Source organism: Polypterus senegalus, chromosome 9 (assembly GCF_016835505.1).
Source record: "Polypterus senegalus isolate Bchr_013 chromosome 9, ASM1683550v1, whole genome shotgun sequence".
Classification (NCBI taxonomy): domain Eukaryota; kingdom Metazoa; phylum Chordata; class Cladistia; order Polypteriformes; family Polypteridae; genus Polypterus; species Polypterus senegalus.
Window position 1 is genome coordinate 169,092,370 of NC_053162.1, and position 20,913 is coordinate 169,113,282.

General features: G+C 39.3%; 1 protein-coding gene across 2 annotated transcripts in view; it reads left to right on the plus strand.

Annotated features, from left to right (window-relative positions):
• The first annotated feature begins 2,028 nt into the window (after positions 1–2,028).
• The window catches only part of LOC120535959 (midasin-like), a 114,416-nt gene continuing 95,531 nt past the window's right edge, over positions 2,029–20,913 (plus strand). Inside the window, exons 1-2 of one of the 2 annotated variants that reach the window (XM_039764191.1) lie at positions 2,029–2,133; positions 7,541–7,721. In XM_039764191.1, the coding sequence (XP_039620125.1) occupies positions 7,568–7,721 (154 nt within the window). In that variant the 5' untranslated portion in view covers positions 2,029–2,133; positions 7,541–7,567. Of the gene's footprint in view, positions 2,134–2,944; positions 3,112–7,540; positions 7,722–20,913 lie in introns of those variants that run through there. The other variant, XM_039764190.1, reaches the window with a different exon arrangement.

Sequence of the window (20,913 nt, forward strand, 5' to 3'; positions counted from 1 at the left end):
TCACCTGCTGTTCCAGACCTTCTCATAACAATATTCTTGCCCCTGAAGACATCCCCATATTAGTCTTCTTCTTGATAAACCTTCTAATAACAGTATTTTTGCTGTCAGAACAGTTTGAGAATCACCTTATTACCCATCCCTTCATTCTCATGGCCTAATCCTGAGCTGTTAAAGATTGATGGCCTTTCAGTTAATCAATTCTTAAATATTCAGTCAATTCTTAACAATTACGTTGGGATCAAAAGGACCCATATATGAAAACTGGACTGCCTAATTAATAATTCAATAAATGATTACTTGTTGCACTAGCATCCTGTAAGGCTAAGGCTAACATAATAGACAACTGTGCCAGTGAATGGCAGCACACAGCTTCACTGATGGAGGACCAAGCTGCGAACAACGTTGACACGGCGCATCATGCTTGAGATAAAGAAGGAAAAAGACAAGCCTTTAACAATTGCTTCTTTAAGCTAACTAATAGGTGCTAATGTATCTTTTTCATAATACATTGTATTGCTTAAGGTCTTGATGAGCCCTAATGCTTCTAAATGTCATTTAATTGCTTATATGTTTTAGGCGCTAGCTAGAGAGCTTGCCCTTTACTCACACAGGCAAAAGCTTTGCATGCAGTTTGTTTAGTGTTCTGTCAGTAAGAAGCTCAGCACCTTCATTTCTCAAAACAAAGTTTGCCTGCTTGCTTCCAAAGAGAGCATGACGACTTTTTCTCACAGCGTGACTTGCAGAAATTTAAAGAAAAGCAAGTAAGAAGGACAGGCAGGCAAGAAGCCTTTCTTAACAAAATAAATGGTGTCCTTTTAAAGTTGTTTCAGGCCTAGAATTTTCATAGCTAAGAGCACAAAAACTAATAATGCAGCGCATTGATCCTTGATCAAAATTCTCAACACTCATAGCAGCTGGAGGAAACCCACATGGACATAGGAAGAATGTGCAAACTTAATAGACACAGTCCCCGGGACATGAACCCTGATCTCACTGATGCAAGGCAGCAGCAGTGCTACCACTGTGCCAATATACTGCCCTTAGATGCTTGCTGATTAAATGCAAGTAAATGCAGTCATTATTTTCATCCTCTAAAGGGTTCACCAGTAATTCCCCTGAAATTTGCCAGCTGGTAATCTCATCTCTTCCTTCAGAAGTAATCAGTGCTTCCTCTCACACTTCCCTAGCTGCCACTCTTGCTTTCTCTTTGACTCTGACTGCTCTCGTTTGTTCTTGGTTTTGTATATCAGAGTGAGAAGAAAATAAGCTGGCAATAGAAGGGGTGTAGTAAATTAATAGGTGACTTCAGGCATACCCTGGATAGTACAACAAGCATCTGACTTCAATGGGAGAAAAACATTAAATTCAAAAAGGATCAGGCTACCACTGGTGACCTCCAACGTCCCCTGTCCTACAAACTGGGCTCACTGATTTGCATTTCACTAAAGCTTGCTTTTGTTTTTGCTGTGACCTGTTGATTTATTTATTTGTTTAACTTTGCCCAAAATACTCCCCCATAACTGAAGATGGCCCTGCAATACAAAACAGGAAAGCTCACATTAAGGTAATCTGTCCATATGTTAAGTGAAGCAGAAAAAAAATCCTGTGTGACTTTCTTTATGACCACTTTTAATACTGGAATTAGTTCATAAATAAAAATGCTGTACGGGATTTGTCCGTGCTTTGAGGAAGTAATGTTGTAGCCAATCTGCTGTGAATTGTAATCATTTTAACGTGTCGTGTCATGCATTTGAAAGAAGGAATTAGAAATTATGATGACAAACAGCTTACAAAACATTAACATTACCATTTGAATCCCTGTTGGCTACTGGATAAACTAACATGTATTTTAAGAGATCAAACTGCTTGAAAAGTACAAACTATATTTAAATTGCTGTACTATCATAACAGTTCTCTTTTTATTAATAACATTAAAACCTCTGATATTATTATCCTTCATTTTACAAGTAATGGGTTTTATGATTTTGAGTTTTTACATATTTTTTTTTACAATATTACATTAAGGTTTTTGCTATTTTTGTTCAGGTAAGAGGAAAGAATCCCAGCTCAAATATTCAAGTGGTTTTGGATGAAGATGCAGAGGAACAACAATTTGTATGTTCAGAATTTCAGGTCAATAAAAATAATAATTATTTTCTAGCTCTGATTCGTCTAGCACAGATTCACAGGGTTGTTGGGCTCATCCCTGCCCAAGTAGCAAAGCACAAATGATTGCTTCAGAAACCTGGCAGCCCCCAAACCTACACACAGCAAGTACTTCAAAAGTTCAATAACGTCCCTGATAACATTCTGGGAATTAATTAAAAAAATTGCATTTTAATATTACGGTAACGTTGCTGAGTAACATTTCGTTAATCTACATGTCACCTTCAGATTACGTAGCAATATGGTAATCCCGTTTAAATACCTACTATATGTAGTACCGATGGATTCTCATTCGTCCTCGAAAGTTACGGATATTGGATGGAAAGGGAATGACTAAATAAACTTAACTGACGTTCCATTTATGCAGGGGATATAAAACAAAAAAAATGTCAAATATAAAAAAAAAACAGTATAGGGAAAAACAGTTCACGTTCATTGATTATTACTGTACGATAAATGCTGTACGCAATTTTCTGTTCGTTTATTTTATTTATCTTCATTTTCAAATAGAAGGTCATGACTTACGGATGCCCACCACTACAACAAAGGGATCAAAAGCAAGAAACAACCCTGTCGCCAATCCCCGGCATTTACTCAGTAAATACAGAAAAAGAGCGCTTGTCGGCCCTAAATTATCAACTTCCTCAGACTCTGCGCTCCTCCCTCAGCGCGTACACGTAATGAATGAGCCTGCACGTTCACGGAAAAAGGAAGGGCTTGCTAACCGTATCCGTACATGGAGCGAGCGTGCGTGCTAGAAAGGTTGTCAAGGCAACACTGGACTCAGACAACAAGTTGTGCGACCTGATAGTTCAGCGAAACGTTGAATTGCCCTGAAAACAGAAAGCGTTATCACCACATTGAATGCTCTGGGTTAGACGAAAAACGGAAAAAAACAAATCTAAAGTAAACTATCTCAGACGCAGACGTTTCAGAGCAAAAGAGGTAAGATGTATTTCGAGTCCAAAAAGAAACACATCATTTTGTAAATGAAAATATAAACTTGGGTATAAAACTACATAATAAGTGTTGTAGTACTTTTTGATTTTAAGGCACTGTATGTATAACATAACTTTTTAGTTGCGTTCAGCATGTGTGACATTTTGCAGAAAAATATCTGTTATCTGTTGTTCCAACAGTCGTTTTGTGGCAGTGCTGCGATGAAAGGAGCTATAAAGAAATAGTTGACGGAAATATAAATCATCGATGCAAGACATGGTATAGAATAAAGAACGATTATTATACAAATATAGAAAATGTAATGTGACACATTTCTACTTGCTATAAATCTAATATGCATTATGTCATTTTCTTTGTAAAGTGCCGGATATAAAGTAGCCTATACAGTGATCATTTGCCATTAAAGGGTTGATAAAACAAAATCTTGCTTTTAGTCTTCGCTGCCCGAAGCCATATGAATAATCATAATCTAGAGGTACAAGAAGATTGTATGTTGTATATATGTCACGTAGTAGTGTATGTATATAGTGTATTAATGTCGCGTTTAATAAACACTGAGACTCGCGGATTTACTATTAAACCCCTTCCTAGTAGTTGTCCTTTAAGGCGCTAAATTTGAATAAAGATTGCTGTGAAGTATATTACTATTAATCTCTCCTAATCTGATTCAGTCACACTGCGACGGCCTGTCTCGTCATAGCTGCCAGCTTTAGGGGAAGCAACAAGTGATAGGGCATAAGTCAGTTACAGGTGTCACTTCGGCACATTGTCAATTTGAAATTGCAAAGAAAACCAATGTATTTGTTTTGGGTGAGGGAAGAAATTCGTTACACCTGAAGAATAATCCGGGTACACAAGGAAGGAACGTGAAAACAACACACGAATAAGGAGAGACGGAGAAAGCGACCAAGGAGGAGATTCTAACCTGAAGAAGCAGCACCAATTTAGTTATAAAATTTACTTAAAACAGGTTACTCTATGTATCTGAACCTGTAGTGGAGACATTACATATTTTAGCGTGTTATCAACTTTAAAAAGTTGTAAAAAGTAAACTGATTTGTACACAGCAAAAAAGTTTACTATTTATAACATTTTTGTGTGATTAAGTTAAATATTGAAGCGCAATTGTCAGTTACTGCGGAGTAGCGAATTTCAGGATCAATTTTAAAGAAAGGAAGCCACTCTCGAAGCTAGACATTTAAATAGTACGTTTTCTCTGTGCCACTGATGGGAAGGGCTTCTGTATTCTCTTGTGTTTTTTGTATCTTTGCAATGCCAGATTGTGTTAGGCGACCAATTCACGTTGTGCGTATGTAGGACTGAGGAGTAAGACATATTCAGCAGGACAGGCGTGTTGTAGTCTACAGTAGCTCAAAACGTTACATTACTTTCCACCTGAACTGGAGCCTTCGACAGCTAATTTGTGCAAATAATGAACGGGGCATTATGGATGAGTTCACGGAGCATTGACGCGGAGCTCATAAACCCAAGTCCACTGTCATAATCGGGACATCCGAGGATAATACGCATACAGCTACTTTATTGAAAGATACGAATTCTCGTTGGGGCATCCTTTCATTAACTGTGTGATATGCCACTGCGGGTTTAAGATGTGATATTCCTGGCCCTTTTCTCGCGTGGAAATAGGCTTCATTATCGCAAGAAGTCAGTTTGAAGGTTGAGAAGTGAGCGCATATAAAACCCAAAATTCTGTGTATTACTTCATAACCGAAAGAAAAGAAGCTGGAAAACTAATAGAGGATCTGTAGGTCAAACCTGATATACTTGAGGATCTGTAGGTCAAACCTGATATACTTGAACCTAATGCAATTTGTAAAAGTTCGCATTGAATTGTATAAACACAATTCTGGTATTAAATTACAAATGATGCCTCATCTAAACTGAAATAAGTACCAGTGTGTCAGCCTAGGAGAGAAATAGATTACGCTGATTAACTGTAAGCAGATCTAGCGGTGCTCACCACAGGATTCGTTATTTATTTAAATAATTACATAAATAATGGGACCGAGAACGACTCATTTGAAAAACCCATTATATACATTCACATTTCATTTGCACAATGTTGCGCAATCGGTAGATCATAAAACGTGGCACACGTTTCTGGTGATTTTTTTGTTTAACTGTTTTACTGGAGGAAAATAATTCGTATTCTTCAAAGTGTGGTGTATGTTAGGTGATCTGAGTCTTGCAATATGTAAAGAGCTCTATATAAAAATGCTCAATCGTATGCTACAACAATACACAGAGGTATTCGTTTGCGAAGAGTCACAATTGAAACTAGAAGGGTCTTTAGCTTTGTGATCTGATGAGGTTAAGTCTGAAACTTTAACACTAGGTTACAGTGCCTCCTGTCGTATATAAGACACATTTGGGCATGACAGAAAAAGTAGGAATGTCAAATTGCTTGCACATCGGATTAAGATGGTATATAAATATCTCTAATGCTGTTCATGCAAAATGTTTTGGGACTGTTCTGGCAGTTTACCAGCAGCCTTTCGCAGGACTGAGAAGCCACCCTTGTTAAGCTAAAATGCTGCACTCTACACTTTTAAAATGGTAGTGATAGTGGTATGATGGACTGAAAAGACAAGGCTCCTTAAAAACAGTCTCCTGCGCCTCATGATTGCACTTCACTCAATAGCCAACTGAAAGGTGTAATCTCTCCAGCATGCCCTAAATCTTTCCAACATTTTCTCACAGTAGGCTGAGCCTGGTGCCATCTTTGAGAGTGTATTGTAACTACAAGCCCAAATCCACTGCAGGGCACGCTCATGCATAAACATAGATTAGATCATCTTATAGTCCCTAGTAAACTTAACATGAATGTTTTCAGAATGTGTCAGAACAAACACAATACAATCTGTTTTTCTAAATTAAAGGAAATTGTTTCCTCAACCTCAGAGTTTCTTATCTTTGGAAATGTGTATAAATTTGGTTAGACGTCAGTAAGCATCAGGGAGGGTTCAGAGGTATAAAATTTAAACAGACTACAGTATCTGCTTTTTTTCTGTTATTCCTGGGTAGTTGAACTAACTGGGTTAAAATGAATTACCCAATAATGGAGAATGTGCTGTACAAACTGATACTCCGGAGTCTAGGCCTGAATTCAGGTCCTCTGAGATGTGATTCAATATTTCTAGCTCCTGTGCCAAACAAAATCTGATATAGCAGCAATAAATATCTGATCAGTAGTCCACGACATAGAAATGAGAAATTATTTGTCTCTAAAGCCAACATACTGTTGAATAAAACAAAAACAGTATTGAGGTACCTGATGCTAAGTAACAGTAATAATCAACAGTAGTCTGTGAAATACGTACAATGTCTTAGAGCAGAGCATCTTGCTTTATTTATCATTTATTTTGAGCACTGTATGTCCTTAACCACACACAAAAAGTTCTCTTATTCATGTTTTGAGGGTTGGCAAGACACTACTAGAGCAAAGAGTTAAACACTTAGTCATATGTGTATTTATTTAAGCACACAGTGTAGCATTGGCCACACTGGGCCACGGGGGTTCAAGGACCAGGGTTTGATTTTTGGCCTAGTGACTGTTTAAATCATGAGTACATTAATTTATATGTGCCATTGTGGGTTTTATGTGAGAACTCCAAACTGACCTGATGAATGTGTGAGAGTACTTTGTGATGCTGTGATCTCATCCACAGCTGGTTTACACCTTGACCATTGGTACGCAGATGATGAAAAGATATATTTTCCACTGAAACAGATTAAAATAAATTCTCTTAAATGTTTTTGGAATGATTGGAAGATATTAAAACATGGATGTCACAAAATTTTCTTAGTCTAGTTAACAAAAAAAAAAAAACAGATTGTGTGTTTTGGACCTTCTGATCTTACTTGTGCTACAGAAATAATCTTGGCCCCTTGACAACCTACTGTAAACCCTTGGTGTGATTTTTGATAATGGCCTTGAATGTGATAAACAAATTAACTCCTTTGTTAAAGCCAGTTTCTGTCAGCTCAGGGCACTGGCTAATGTCCCTTTCTTTCTATGCATGATTTTGAACTCTTCTCGGTGTGACTATTGTAACTCACTATACATTGGAGTTAATCAGTCATCAATCATTGGTCATTTTATAAACCAACAACTATATTATCAACAAGGAGGAACCCAGTTGAGGCAGAATTAAAAAAACAATTTTAAGAGAGTGAATGTATTTATTTAGGTTGGGCTTTTGTCCATCTGCTTTTGTATCTGATGGTGTCAAAATGTTCTTTCAGTTTTAATTTACTACCAGGAGTCTGACTTCAGTCTCACTGGGTAGTTGGCTCTTACCTTGTTTCTACCACCAGTCATCAAGTCTTACTTTAAGTCAGTCTGTTTATTTGTTTTATTTCAGCCTTAACACTTGTTTTTATTGTCTTGTAGAAATCTTGAGTCCTGCAGACTCAAACCATGGCTGTGCCCTTGTCAAATACCAACCTGCGAGTTCCACAAGGATTTGGAAATGTCCTCGAAGGACTGACCAGGGAAATCCTCCGGGAACAGCCGGCAGATATCCCAACCTTTGCGGCACTCTACTTTAAAATGCTGGTGAAAAAGAGACAAGGTCAGTGTTATAGGAGCTCATTAGAACTAAGCCGAGTATCTTTACTTTTGAATGGAACCATCACTATCATCATCATTATCTTTCCCTAACCCTCTTAATCCAATTTAGGGTCATTGAGGTAGCCCTGCATTAGTCACAAGGCAGGAAACAAACGGCAGAAAGCCGTGGCCATTCATGTATACAACCAATAAATTCAATGGTTGCCAATTTAGAGTTGGGTTTTGGGCAATGATGGCGAACCTATGATACACAGGTCAGAGGTGTCACGCCACAACATTTTGGGTGACACGCCAGTGTTCACTAAGTCCCGAGTTACCAAAGATACTGAATGAACAAAAATGTAAGAAATATAAGACCCTGCACCACCCAGAGCTTAAAACTGATTCTCACAATCCAAATCAGCACATCATCTGTCATCACAGCAGCCACACACTTCAGTTGACTTCTAACCACTGCACCGGAAGCATGTGCAATATCTGCAACAGCTGTCTCCAAAATAAGCGCACTATCTGCATTTGTGTGAAGTTAGCTTTTACATTCGTTGCTTGTGTGAAGTACATTGAATTATTTTGTGCCAGAAGACAGTTCAACATCTATGTACTATGTTTGTGATCTTTTCACATACATATGGGATATGTACATGGTAAGGGTCATCCCATAATTCTTTTTCATTGTGCATTTCAATGCTTCCATAAATAACACTGCTGCAGAAGTTATGAAGTTATTCCTCTCAAAAACTATTTTGATATACTGTCTCATTAAAAGTCTGCAAAGGGAAGTACTGACATTGCTTTCTCTCCATGGTTACACTTCTTCAAAGGGAAAGTAGTCTGCATTTCTAAGCATGTGCTTTTTTTACATTTCTCTCTTAATCCCTCCTAAAACTAGTTTATTTTCCATGTTATACTTTTGCAAGACCTTATTCTCAGTGCAAAAGAAACCGACTGACAGATGAAGTTAGTGCTGCTAAACTTGGGCTTGAAGTGCACAAAGTACAGACCTTCAATTTCAGACTTATCTATTAAAACTCAGCAACAAAAAAGTCATTAATTGAGGTCAAATCAAATGCAATGCGTTCCATATTTTTTTCAGTTCAATTACATTAAAAGTAGAGTAATTTTTAGTGTACTATTTTATGCCCAGTTGTCAGTGCGCATATCATTTTCTCTATTGTAAGTCACTGAATTTTCTCTCTTTTGTTTAGCAGGGGCAACACACCAGCAGAGTCAAGTTAGGCATTTTCAGAACTTTTTACATGCCAAGTCCAAAAGGTTTGCCATCACTGGCTTTGGGCATGAGGAGGAACACCCACCAGGGTTGGCACATAAAATAATGATTGAGGCAAGGGATAATACATTGGTGCTGTGCCTCCTGTCTATATCGTTACAAGGCATGATTTGATGCACTTAATCCTGATTAATACACATATTGCAATTAAGAGATCATATGACAGTACTCTTATGATACAGTAAAGCCTCGAAACAACAGGCAAAATAATATTATTTTTGAAAAAAAAATATCTTAAAACCAACAAAACATTTAAAACATGCATTCAAAACTATACAAATGTATAACTTCTTCACTGCTTCATTTTAACCCAAATGAGCATTTTTATGAAACTTTGCAACGGCCGAATGTTTACATCCGGTCTACCCAATTATTCGCTGGTGCCCGCCCTCCCAAATTTGATGGGTCAAAGTGACAGCTTCCATTAGAGCAGGGGTGTCCAATGCGTCGATCGCAATCGACCAGTAGATCGCAAAGGTAGTGCAAGTTGATTGCGTTTCATTCAAAAAAATAAGAATTTTTTTTTTTAAATGTTAGTCTATCATATATCCTCCCTTATGGCATTTGCCACTTGATTGACATACAGGTCGGTCAGTTTGAGATCTCTTCTCTTCTAACACACCTGCCATCCTACACTCACGATCGAGCTACTGCAAAACTCTGGCTGTGATCTAGTTAGCTTTCCAATTTATATCGACTAAAGAAGGGATTTAAAAAATTGTTTGGGGGAGGGTATGGGCTGGATGTGGAATTGGAAGAGGATTTTTTCTCACAATGTCACAATCAAAGTGCGTTTGTCTGATCTGTCAATCTATGATTGCTCTTCCAAAGAAGGAAAATGTGGAAAGGCATTTTCGAACTGTTCATAAAAACTACGAAACTGACGACCTTCCAAAAAGCGATCTGAGAAAGAGAAAGGAGAGGGAACTAAAATCGCAGTTAATCGAAAAGCCGTCATTTTTCACTTGGCTCAATTCAAAAGCTCATTGACTGCATTATTCGGCTCTACTTATTTATGCAAGTCAGCCTTTTCCCACATGACGATTATTAAATCCAAATACTGTAGTGACCATAAATGTATTGAATTATTATTGTGCTATAAAGGTTATTCAGTTATGCAAGGTACAACAACATATACTCAGTATATATATATATACAGTGGTGTGAAAAACTATTTGCCCCCTTCCTGATTTCTTATTCTTTTGCATGTTTGTCACACAAAATGTTTCTGATCATCAAACACATTTAACCATTAGTCAAATATAACACAAGTAAACACAAAATGCAGTTTTAAATGATGGTTTTATTATTTAGGGAGAAAAAAGTCCAAACCTACATGGCCCTGTGTGAAAAGTAATTGCCCCTTGTAAAAAATAACCTAACTGTGGTGTATCACACCTGAGTTCAATTTCCGTAGCCACCCCCAGACCTGATTACTGCCACACTTGTTTCAATCAAGAAATCACTTAAATAGGAGCTGCCTGACACAGAGAAGTAGACCAAAAGCACCTCAAAAGCTAGACATCATGCCAAGATCCAAAGAAATTCAGGAACAAATGAGAACAGAAGTAATTGAGATCTATCAGTCTGGTAAAAGTTATAAAGCCATTTCTAAAGCTTTGGGACTCCAGCGAACCACAGTGAGAGCCATTATCCACAAATGGCAAAAACATGGAACAGTGGTGAACCTTCCCAGGAGTGGCCGGCCGACCAAAATTACCCCAAGAGCACAGAGACGACTCATCCGAGAGGTCACAAAAGACCCCAGGACAACGTCTAAAGATCTGCAGGCCTCACTTGCCTCAATTAAGGTCGGTGTTCACGACTCCACCATAAGAAAGAGACTGGGCAAAACGGCCTGCATGGCAGATTTCCAAGACGCAAACCACTGTTAAGCAAAAAGAACATTAGGGCTCGTCTCAATTTTGCTAAGAAACATCTCAATGATTGCCAAGACTTTTGGGAAAATACCTTGTGGACTGATGAGACAAAAGTTGAACTTTTTGGAAGGCAAATGTCCCGTTACATCTGGCGTAAAAGGAACACAGCATTTCAGAAAAGAACATCATACCAACAGTAAAATATGGTGGTGGTAGTGTGATGGTCTGGGGTTGTTTTGCTGCTTCAGGACCTGGAAGGCTTGCTGTGATAGATGGAACCATGAGTTCTACTGTCTACCAAAAAATCCTGAAGGAGAATGTCCGCCATCTGTTCGTCAACTCAAGCTGAAGCGATCTTGGGTGCTGCAACAGGACAATGACCCAAAACACACCAGCAAATCCACCTCTGAATGGCTGAAGAAAAACAAAATGAAGACTTTGGAGTGGCCTAGTCAAAGTCCTGACCTGAATCCAATTGAGATGCTATGGCATGACCTTAAAAAGGCGGTTCATGCTAGAAAACCCTCAAATAAAGCTGAATTACAACAATTCTGCAAAGATGAGTGGGCCAAAATTCCTCCAGAGCGCTGTAAAAGACTCATTGCAAGTTATCGCAAACGCTTGATTGCAGTTATTGCTGCTAATGGTGGCCCAACCAGTTATTAGGTTCAGGGGGCAATTACTTTTTCACACAGGGCCATGTAGGTTTGGATTTTTTTCTCCTTAAATAATAAAAACCATCATTTAAAAACTGCATTTTGTGTTTATTTGTGTTATATTTGACTGATGGTTAAATGTGTTTGATGATCAGAAACATTTTGTGTGACAAACATGCAAAAGAATAAGAAATCAGGAAGGGAGCAAATAGTTTTTCACACAACTGTATATATATATATATATATATATTTTTTTTTTTTTTTTTAATGTAGGTAGATCATTTCGACCTGGTTATTTTAAAAGTAGCTCGCAAGCCGAAAAACTCTGGGCACCCCTGCATTAAAGGGTATTTCATGTCAAGTGTGAAGTGCTAAGTGGTAGCGCTTCTGCCTCGCAGTTAGGAGACCCGGGTTCGCTTCCCAGGTTCCCCCTGTGTGGAGTTTGCATGTTCTCCCCGTGTCTGCGTGGGTTTTACTCCGGGCGCTCCGGTTTCCTCCCACAGTCCAAAAACATGCAGGCTAGGTGGATTGGCGATTCTAAATTGGCCCTAGTGTGTGCTTGGTGTGTCCTGCGGTGGGTTGGCACCCTGCCCGGGATTGGTTCCTGCCTTATGCCCTGTGTTAGCTGGGATTGGATTCAGCAGCCCCCCGTGACCCTGTGTTCGGATTCAGCGGGTTGCAAAATGGATGGATGAAATGAAGACAATTAAATAAATACTTCAAGGAAAAGGCCACAAAAATATAGATTTCGTCACACATCTAACTATTTATACTCACGTTTCATGTTATTTATTTGTCACATTTCACACATAGTTTTATTTTTTTCGCATTCATCAGGCACTAGCATACCGAAAACTGTATAATTCTTCGCTTCATGGTGTCCTCTAGAGATGGGAAAATGATACCGAAGCGTCGAAGCTTGTGTCAGTATAATCTGAAGCATAGTGAATCCTATCACTGTCAGGTGACACGCGACGTTTAAAGCTTCGGACGTCATCAGTGCGTTACAAGGCGCGTTTTATTGGTTTGATAAAGTTTCGTCGGTTTGACAGCTTTGGCGCTATATTAACAGGTAGCCTGTACTGTATAAAATGAATCATTCTCGTTCAACAATGTTGGGTTGTGAGGAGAGTGAGAGAGATTTGGCGAGCTTTAGTGATAGATGGCGACTAACAGCGGAAAACGGCGTTCAAAAGTTAAATAGTATAAATGGACATGGACCTTAGCAGAATAAAATGAGCACAGACTTTTCTGAGCTTGTACTGGCGACCTGAGGCTGAAACAGTGAGTGCTACTTCACTTGCGCTTTTGAGAGATTGCCTTGACTACAGTTATTCACCATATGTCGCTGTTAATACTGGGGTTGAGGCTTCAACGCTTCGAATCTTTTTCGACAAAAATAGAAAGAAAGCCTCAAAGCTTCATGAGGCTTCATTTTCCCATCACTAGTGTCCTCAAACGACTTTGTGTATGACCAGTCAATTACGTTACAATAAAGCGCAGTGCTGGTGAAAGTATCATATATAAAAAAGACATTTTTTTCGAAAAGTTTCAAGAATCAACTGTTTGAATTCGCGGGAAAGTTCCCGCGCATCGGAATGCCTGGACGAGGTCGCGGTGACGTCACACTCAGTGATGGCGGCATCTCGTGGGGCGTACAGTCTCGCGGTCTCAGTTATTATTTGTTTTGTGCATAGTTTTCAAGGCTCAGGGAAGTTTGTTTTATATATTAAAAAATAAATGCAGTTACAGATTTCCTACACCAAAGGTGAAATTTAAGCACTTCCTGCCAATGTTCCAAGCATATTTTTTATAAGGAAACGCAAACGGACGCTAGTATAGAGTTTGGCAGCAACGGATAACGGTTCTTGAGTAGCGAAAACATTCGTCGAAATTCAAACGTGAGTATACAAATGTTACAGCGCTTATTTCTTGTAAAGCGCATGCGATTGATTATTAAAATGCCAAATCATGTTGGCGTATTCAGTACAAATGTATTCTTTAATTTGCTCACTTGCAAAAAAACAACCTTGAGCCATGCCGTGAGCTTGCTATTACTGTAGTGGTAAAACTAGCGTTGCAGTAACGATTTTCGTTATATAAGCTGCAGGTCCCAGTGATTTTTAGGGTATTCCACAAGATAATCATGAAAATGTATTAAATAAATGTTTTGTAAGGTACAGTACTTGTTTCTGATGGGTCGTTACATGATTGTTTAGTAAAATTAACAAGCGCGATTTCTTTATTAACCCTACTATTATCCTAGCATTTCCACCCATCTGTTATCTTGGGCGGGTCGGTGCCGACCCGTGTCCTAAATCAGCCTCCCTCAACCCTCAAACATTTTTTTATCATCCAGTTTGTTTCCTTACCTCTTGGTTACCTTGTTAGGCTTCCTTATCCATGAAAAGATTTTAAAATTTGGTTTTAAAATTTTTGGTGTGGCCCTCTGAAGATGAGACGTATGATGTCAATAAAACGGCCCAGTCCAAACAAATTGGTTAAAATAAACCTCAGGAGAATTATACAAATAAATCAAAGGTTTATATGTTACCTGACTATTACTGAGGGGTATTAGAACACAACTGTAAAAAAAAAAATTACAATTTTTTATTTTAATAATATTACTATCAATATTATTAATATTAGTAACATCTGTGGTGTTAGGGTCGGTTTTGACCCATATATATTTACTTCAAGAAGAAGGCAAAAAAAGTATTTTTTTTCCAAAAGTTGAACTTTAATTCAATCACAAAGACAAAGCCAAACAAGTAAGACAAAATAAAATACAAAATAAATTACAAAATGTAGATCAAACAAACAATCAAACCAATAGAATTAGTAGTACGGTGGTAGGGTGGTAGCTCTCCAGGAGCAGGATTGCTACTGTATGTTTACACTATGTGCAAGTAGGACAGTAAGTGACATTTTTAGTGTGCTCTTTGCAAATATATTTCTTGCATTTGGCACACATGGAATTGGTTTTTCTGTCCTTGCTGCTTGGGCAGACCTGACAGCGCTTTCTTTTGGAATCTGGCAGTCTCTCTGGGTCTGGGTCTGTGGCTGTGGCAGGGCTGGCTGTGGCAGGGCTGGCTAAAGGGAAGGATGCTGGTGCTGAAGCTCTTCGTCTTCCTGCTGACGTGGACGGAGTGCTTGCCGTGGTCTGCAGCTCTCTGACCACAGCTGCAGCGGCTGGGTCTCGGGGGACCCGTTCCCTTTTTTCAATGTGTCCCTTTATAAGAGAATCCCCTAGTTCTTGGAGAAACATTTTTCGCCTTTGATTCTTCCCTGCATTCCACCCTTGGTGGATTTGGGTCCACAACACAAATGCGTTGTAGGCTGACACATCCAGCATATTGTAGAACAATACCACTGGACATCTCCTGGTCATGCGCTGGCATGTATAGGTGGCAGTCAGCTTGTCCAGGTTGTCCACCCCTCCTTTGTTTTTATTGTAATCCAAAATAATGATGGGCTTTTCTCTTTTGCTGATGACACAGCAGTGTCCTTGTGGAGTGTGGACATGAGTATCACACTCCGGTTTTTTTTTGGACAATATGACACAATAGTGGTTGTGTCTGTAAAGGCAAATTTTGAAGACAGTGGTGCCCTGTTCTTCAAATTCACAATTTCAGCGGGCAGCTCAGGTTTATTTTTTTTGATAGTGCCCACCATGGTGAGCTTTCGCCTCAGAAGTTCCTGTCCAAGATCAAAACTTGTAAAAAAATTGTCACATGTAATATTGTGTCCGCGCAGTCCAGTTGTCAAGTCGAGGACTACACGCCTTCCCTGGTTCCTCTCAGGGATGCCACTTTCAGGTTTTCCTGTGTAAATTTGCATGTTCCAAGCATAGCTTGTTCTTGCATCACAGGCTGCCCAGATTTTTATCCCATATTTGGCTGGCTTATTGGGCATGTATTGCGGAAAGGGCATCTTCCCGGAAAGGCACAAGACGCGCTCGTCACGGTAACCTCTGGCCCTGGATTGAACATCAAAGGCAGGCGCTGCACCCATCTCTCCCAGACATCCCTTATGGGAGCAAGCTTGTCACGTCTTGCTCTCATGTCTCGGTTGTCAAACCTGAGGACTCTCGAGATCATGTGGAAGCTCTTCAGTGACATCGTGGCCCGAAAAATATTTCTGCCTGTTGCTGTGTCCCAGAGACTGGCTGTGGCCTCATTGCTGGATCGGTATACTCCAGCAAGAAGAAGAATTCCAATATAAGCATCCAGGAATTCTTCATCAAAGTCAATCCATGTGTCTCCGTAGACTTTTTGTCCTTCTAGGTTTGTCATGTCAAGTATTATTTTTTTCAGCGATGATGGCATGAACTGTTCAAAACTTGTTTTGATGTCACTTATCCTTGTTATGGCAAACCTTGTGACCCCAGGAGTCATTCTGATGATATTTTCAGCAGCTGCCCTGCCAGTTGTCCTGCGAGTCTCGTCAGGTGGTACTAACCTCCAGGAGATGCTGCCATTCTTGGACTGTAGTACTTCAGCTGGTGGGGAAACTGCTTCAGAGGTGATCTCCTCCTCAGACTCTATGTCTGTGTCTTCTGACTGACACTCCACAATGTCTTCCTCCTCTGAGTCCACCTCATCAGTGTCGCTGTGCCACTCTGTAACTTGTCCTTCAGCTAGGATATGATCCAGAGCTTGGAGTGCTGTGAATCTGGCCATTTTTACCTCTGCAAATTACATGCTTTCTCTCCAGTCACAATCACCAAACTGAACTGGTCTGGGTCTGTTTTGTCTGGGCTGTCTCTGTTTTTTTACTCGGGGGAGGTGTGAAGAGATAAGCCCCTGACTACAGCTCGGGGGATGGGAGAGGCCTGCTACCTGACAGAGTTGTGTGGGGGGTGTGGGGGCCAGAGTGAGCTGAGAGTGTGTTTATACTGGAACTTAAGTTTGGCCAGTATTTATTGTTTTATGATCTCTTATTGTCTTATTGTACCCTGGGTCGTGGCCGACCCGGTAAGACCACAGGCAGTGAATTTCTGATTAGAGAAATAATTTACCTTTTTTTTTTTTTTTTTGTTTAAATGGAAGTTTCAGAAAAATAGAAAAAGCCTTGATGCAGTAAACAAAATGTATGTGGTACTTTTATGCATTTAAAACTTGAAAACAGGTCGGTACCGACCCTAGGGTAATAGTAGGGTTTATTAAGGGATCCATCACCGCTTTTGTTATACTAACTAGCAAAATACCCGCGCTTCGCATTGGAGAAGCAGTGTGTTAAAGAAGTTATGAAAAAGAAAAGGAAACATTTTAAAAATAGCGTAACATGATTGTCAATGTAATTGTTTTGTCACTGTTATGAGTGTTGCTATATATATATATATATATATATATATATATAAATATACACATCTACATATATACCTGTATACACAGATCAACATATATACACACATACATATACATACATACATACACACAGATAAATATACATATATACGCACATACACATACATATATATACACATCTACATATACACACACACATATATATATATACATATCCACATATATATACATATCTACATATATATATATATAAACATACATACATACATATATATCTACATATAAATATATATATATACTGTATATAGCAAAATCCCCGCACTTCACAGCAACGAGGGAAAATATACCAATAACTATCTGTTAAGGATCTCTTTGTATACCACGTTGTCAGTTCAGCAGTCCGGTTGTAATATGACCAAGCTGTGCACTGAGATTACTTTTGAGAATGCAACGTATAGTTGTGTCCAGGAGGAAAGCAATGTTGCCTCAAATCAATGGCAACCTTTTATAGGGTCTGTCCCTGAGACTTATTACTTGTCATCGCGAAGCAGAGCCTTACTGGAAATTGGAGGCATTTCAATTGAAATGGGAGATCAGAGGGTATAACAGTGATGCCAGGAATACATTCAGAGTGTGGCGCTCTGCTGTTTTTTTGTGTAGCTGCCTTCACACAGCTTCTCTGCTGCTTTATAAACAAACGCCATATAAGGCCATCATTTTTCCTTGCTTCGCGGTTCTGTACTGTTTTATTATTTGTTTATTACAATTCTTATACAGTAGTTATTGTGTAGCAATTCGAGACTTACTTTACTGTTCAGGTACCCATTTCCTTTATTTAATCCGCGGCTTGTACGTTATTTTTTGTTCGTTTATTACGATTATAGATATTTATTGATTCCCTTTATTAGCTGACTGACTGCTCATATAAGACGCTCCGCTGGTTTTTTGTGAAACAGCCTTTACACAGCTTCTCTGCTGTTTTATAAACGAACGACATATAAAGCCATCACCTTGTCAATTGTGTAATGCGTTTTTTGAACAGGTTTGATGCATGGAAGTGATCACTCGTACTGTGTTCAGTCAGTTTACGTGAGCTGCTCTCTTGTGTGATGTTGCGATGTCCACAGCTTTATTTAATACTAACTAAGACCCGGCACTTAAAAGTTTCTGGCTGCACTCCGGTTGTAATATGACGAAACAGCGTGAGCTCACTCTTGAGAATGCAACGTATAATTGTCCAGGAGAAAAGCAATCTTGCCTGAAATCAATAGCATCGTTTTGTAGGGTCTGTTCCTGAGACATATTACTTGTCATCGCGCAGCAGAGCCTTACTGGAAATTGGAGGCATCTGAATTGAAATGGGAGATCAGAGGGTATAAAGGGGATGCGAGGAATACATTGAGTGTGAAGAAACTCTAGAGAAAGCGTGTGTATTAACTTGCGTATTTTTCTGTGAGTATTTGGTGGCAGCGTGATGAAGTAGCTTCTGCTAGACCACGTTAGCTGTGGAGCTCAGCTCAGAGCATATTCTTTTCCTACCTTGTCAACTGTGTAATGCGTTTTTTGAACAGGTTTGATGCATGGAACTGATAACTCGTACTGTGAGCATCACGTGAGCTGCTCTCTTGTGTGATGTTGCGATGTCCACGGCTTTATTTAATGTTAGCTAAGACCTGGCACTTAAAAGTTTCTCGCTACAGCAATTTTAACTCCGTTACAAAGTGATCCAAAAGTCTCGTTTATACCTCGTGTCTTCTCATTAAACTTGTATCTCACGAATAAAGTATTCAACGTTTTTCTTCAGCGCTCTTTGGGAGTTCTTCCTTCTTTTCTACGTACTGCGGTCACAGTCAGTTCACGTGATTACGTGGGAGGCGTGATGATGTCACACGCAGCTCCACCCCCCACGGCCATAGAGCTAACGTCCATTACAGTATATGGAGAAAAATAGGTTCCAGTTATGACCATTACGCGTAGAATTTCGAAATGAAACCTGCCCAGCTTTTGTAAGTAAGCTGTAAGGAATGAGCCTGCCAAATTTCAGCCTTCTACCTACACGGGAAGTTGGAGAATTAGTGATGAGTGAGTGAGTGAGTGAGTGAGGGCTTTGCCTTCTATTAGTATAGATTATTATGGTAGTATGGGAAATAACCCTATCAACGCATCACAGGCAGGGTTGCCAGACATGCAGTTTTCACGGCAAATTGGACCGTCTGTGATTTGGCGGTATGAAGGTTTTTACGCTGTGTGCGTCGGCCCAAATGTAAAAACCCCAAGTGGGAACCCTGCCCCTTGACGTCGGGAGCAGCAAAACGCTAAGGGGGCCCCAACCACCCAAATTAATGATGTTGGTAATCGGCAAAACTTTGAGGAAGAACATCAACAGAGGCAAAACTACATCAACAGCCCAGACCATTTCCTCTGTCGTCAACACTGCCCTTCATTGGTCTGGTCCATAGTGCCGTTAGGTGAATTTTAACAGATATTGGGCTAGAAATAATTCCAGGACCATGCAACCCAATTCACAGAGAGCTTTTCGTTTTGTATGACATTTAAATATAAGAAATTTTTCACACTACACCATCAGCAATCATACATCGAGTAAAACAGTCAGCCCAACAAGCAAAGACGCGTATAAGAAAGTGGGAGAGACCAGAGAATGACACAGATAAGCTACTCAGGTGAAGTGAGTACACCGTTTGCTTGGTCGAGATGAAATTAACTGATGACGACACAGAAATGTGATGGTTTTCAGAGTTTTAGGACTGGGATATATACAACATGTTGTATAGTAAAAACAGTTCCAGTGAACAACTGGTGGGTTCTTTGTCGTGTGTTCCCCGTTACGGTATATTTTAAATCTAAATGTGTACTGCAGCAGTGGTGCAAAGAATTTTTGCATTATGTTTAACGTGCCTTGGCAAAGAATAATTCCTTCTTGTAACATTGCGTTACAGTGGTTTGATAAATTAAAAATTTCTGTTTACTGAACCACTGGTTCATCAGGTTTTTATCCTGTCACAATTTAAAGTACAAATAGTGCATACATGTTTTAGGAAAACTGAAGTTACTTTTGTAGTCAAGTTTGTTAAATTGTTAAATGAAAAGCAGAATATGTTGAACTGTTTGATCTACTTTATTCCTTATCAGATGCCATGAGTCAAGTGACTAAATTAAGTGACCAATTGTGCAGTCCTTTCAGTAATCATCACATCCTCATTCCACACCCTAAAAAACTAACCATTTACGCCATACTTTAAGAAAATATTCCGTTTTAAATGTTTTTAACTGATACTTTTACTTTCAACTTTTCTCTTTAAGTAATACGCATGAATTGAAATTAAAATGATTATCGTTTATTATTTTCTGTCCATTGTTGTCAAGTTATACCTCTCATATCATTATAATAATCCTCTTGTTTGGACCCAGTATGGTACTGATTCTTTGGGTTCTCAGATTAAACAGTTCAAGAACTCCTATATTTTAATAGTGTGCCCTTTTTGGCAATATGGAAAGACCTGGGGTGTTCATAAGTATGTTCCAGGTGACAGCACACTGTTTATTGTTTATTAACAGGGTGGTTCAATTTAATTCTTAAAATCCAGTTAAACAAGTTTTAATTACATATTGAACAGAGAGTGAATGTGTGCATTAATATAGCCTGGGGTTGATTGCCAACCTGTCCAGAATTAGTTCCTGAGTTGCTTCCAGAGTTGCTGGGTTAATAGCTGGCTCATGGCCTTGAACTGGATAATTGGGTTAAAAATGGATGGATGGATAACACAACCTGTTGTATATGGAAATCGTGACTTTCACTGTGGTTATCTGGCTACAGTAAAAATGTGCAAAGCTGGACAGATCAGACCATAACCTCAGGAACTTATTCTAGCTCCTAGGGAATTACTGGACACTTATAGGACAGTCAAGAATATAATTCAAACATGGTCTGGGTCCTTACCCACTGCACATTGCTCTGTTTCACCTTCCAAAGGAGGCAGGCACCTGAGAACATTGTAACTACTTGCCTAGACTGCCTTTACTGGTTCTTCTTGATTTGGAG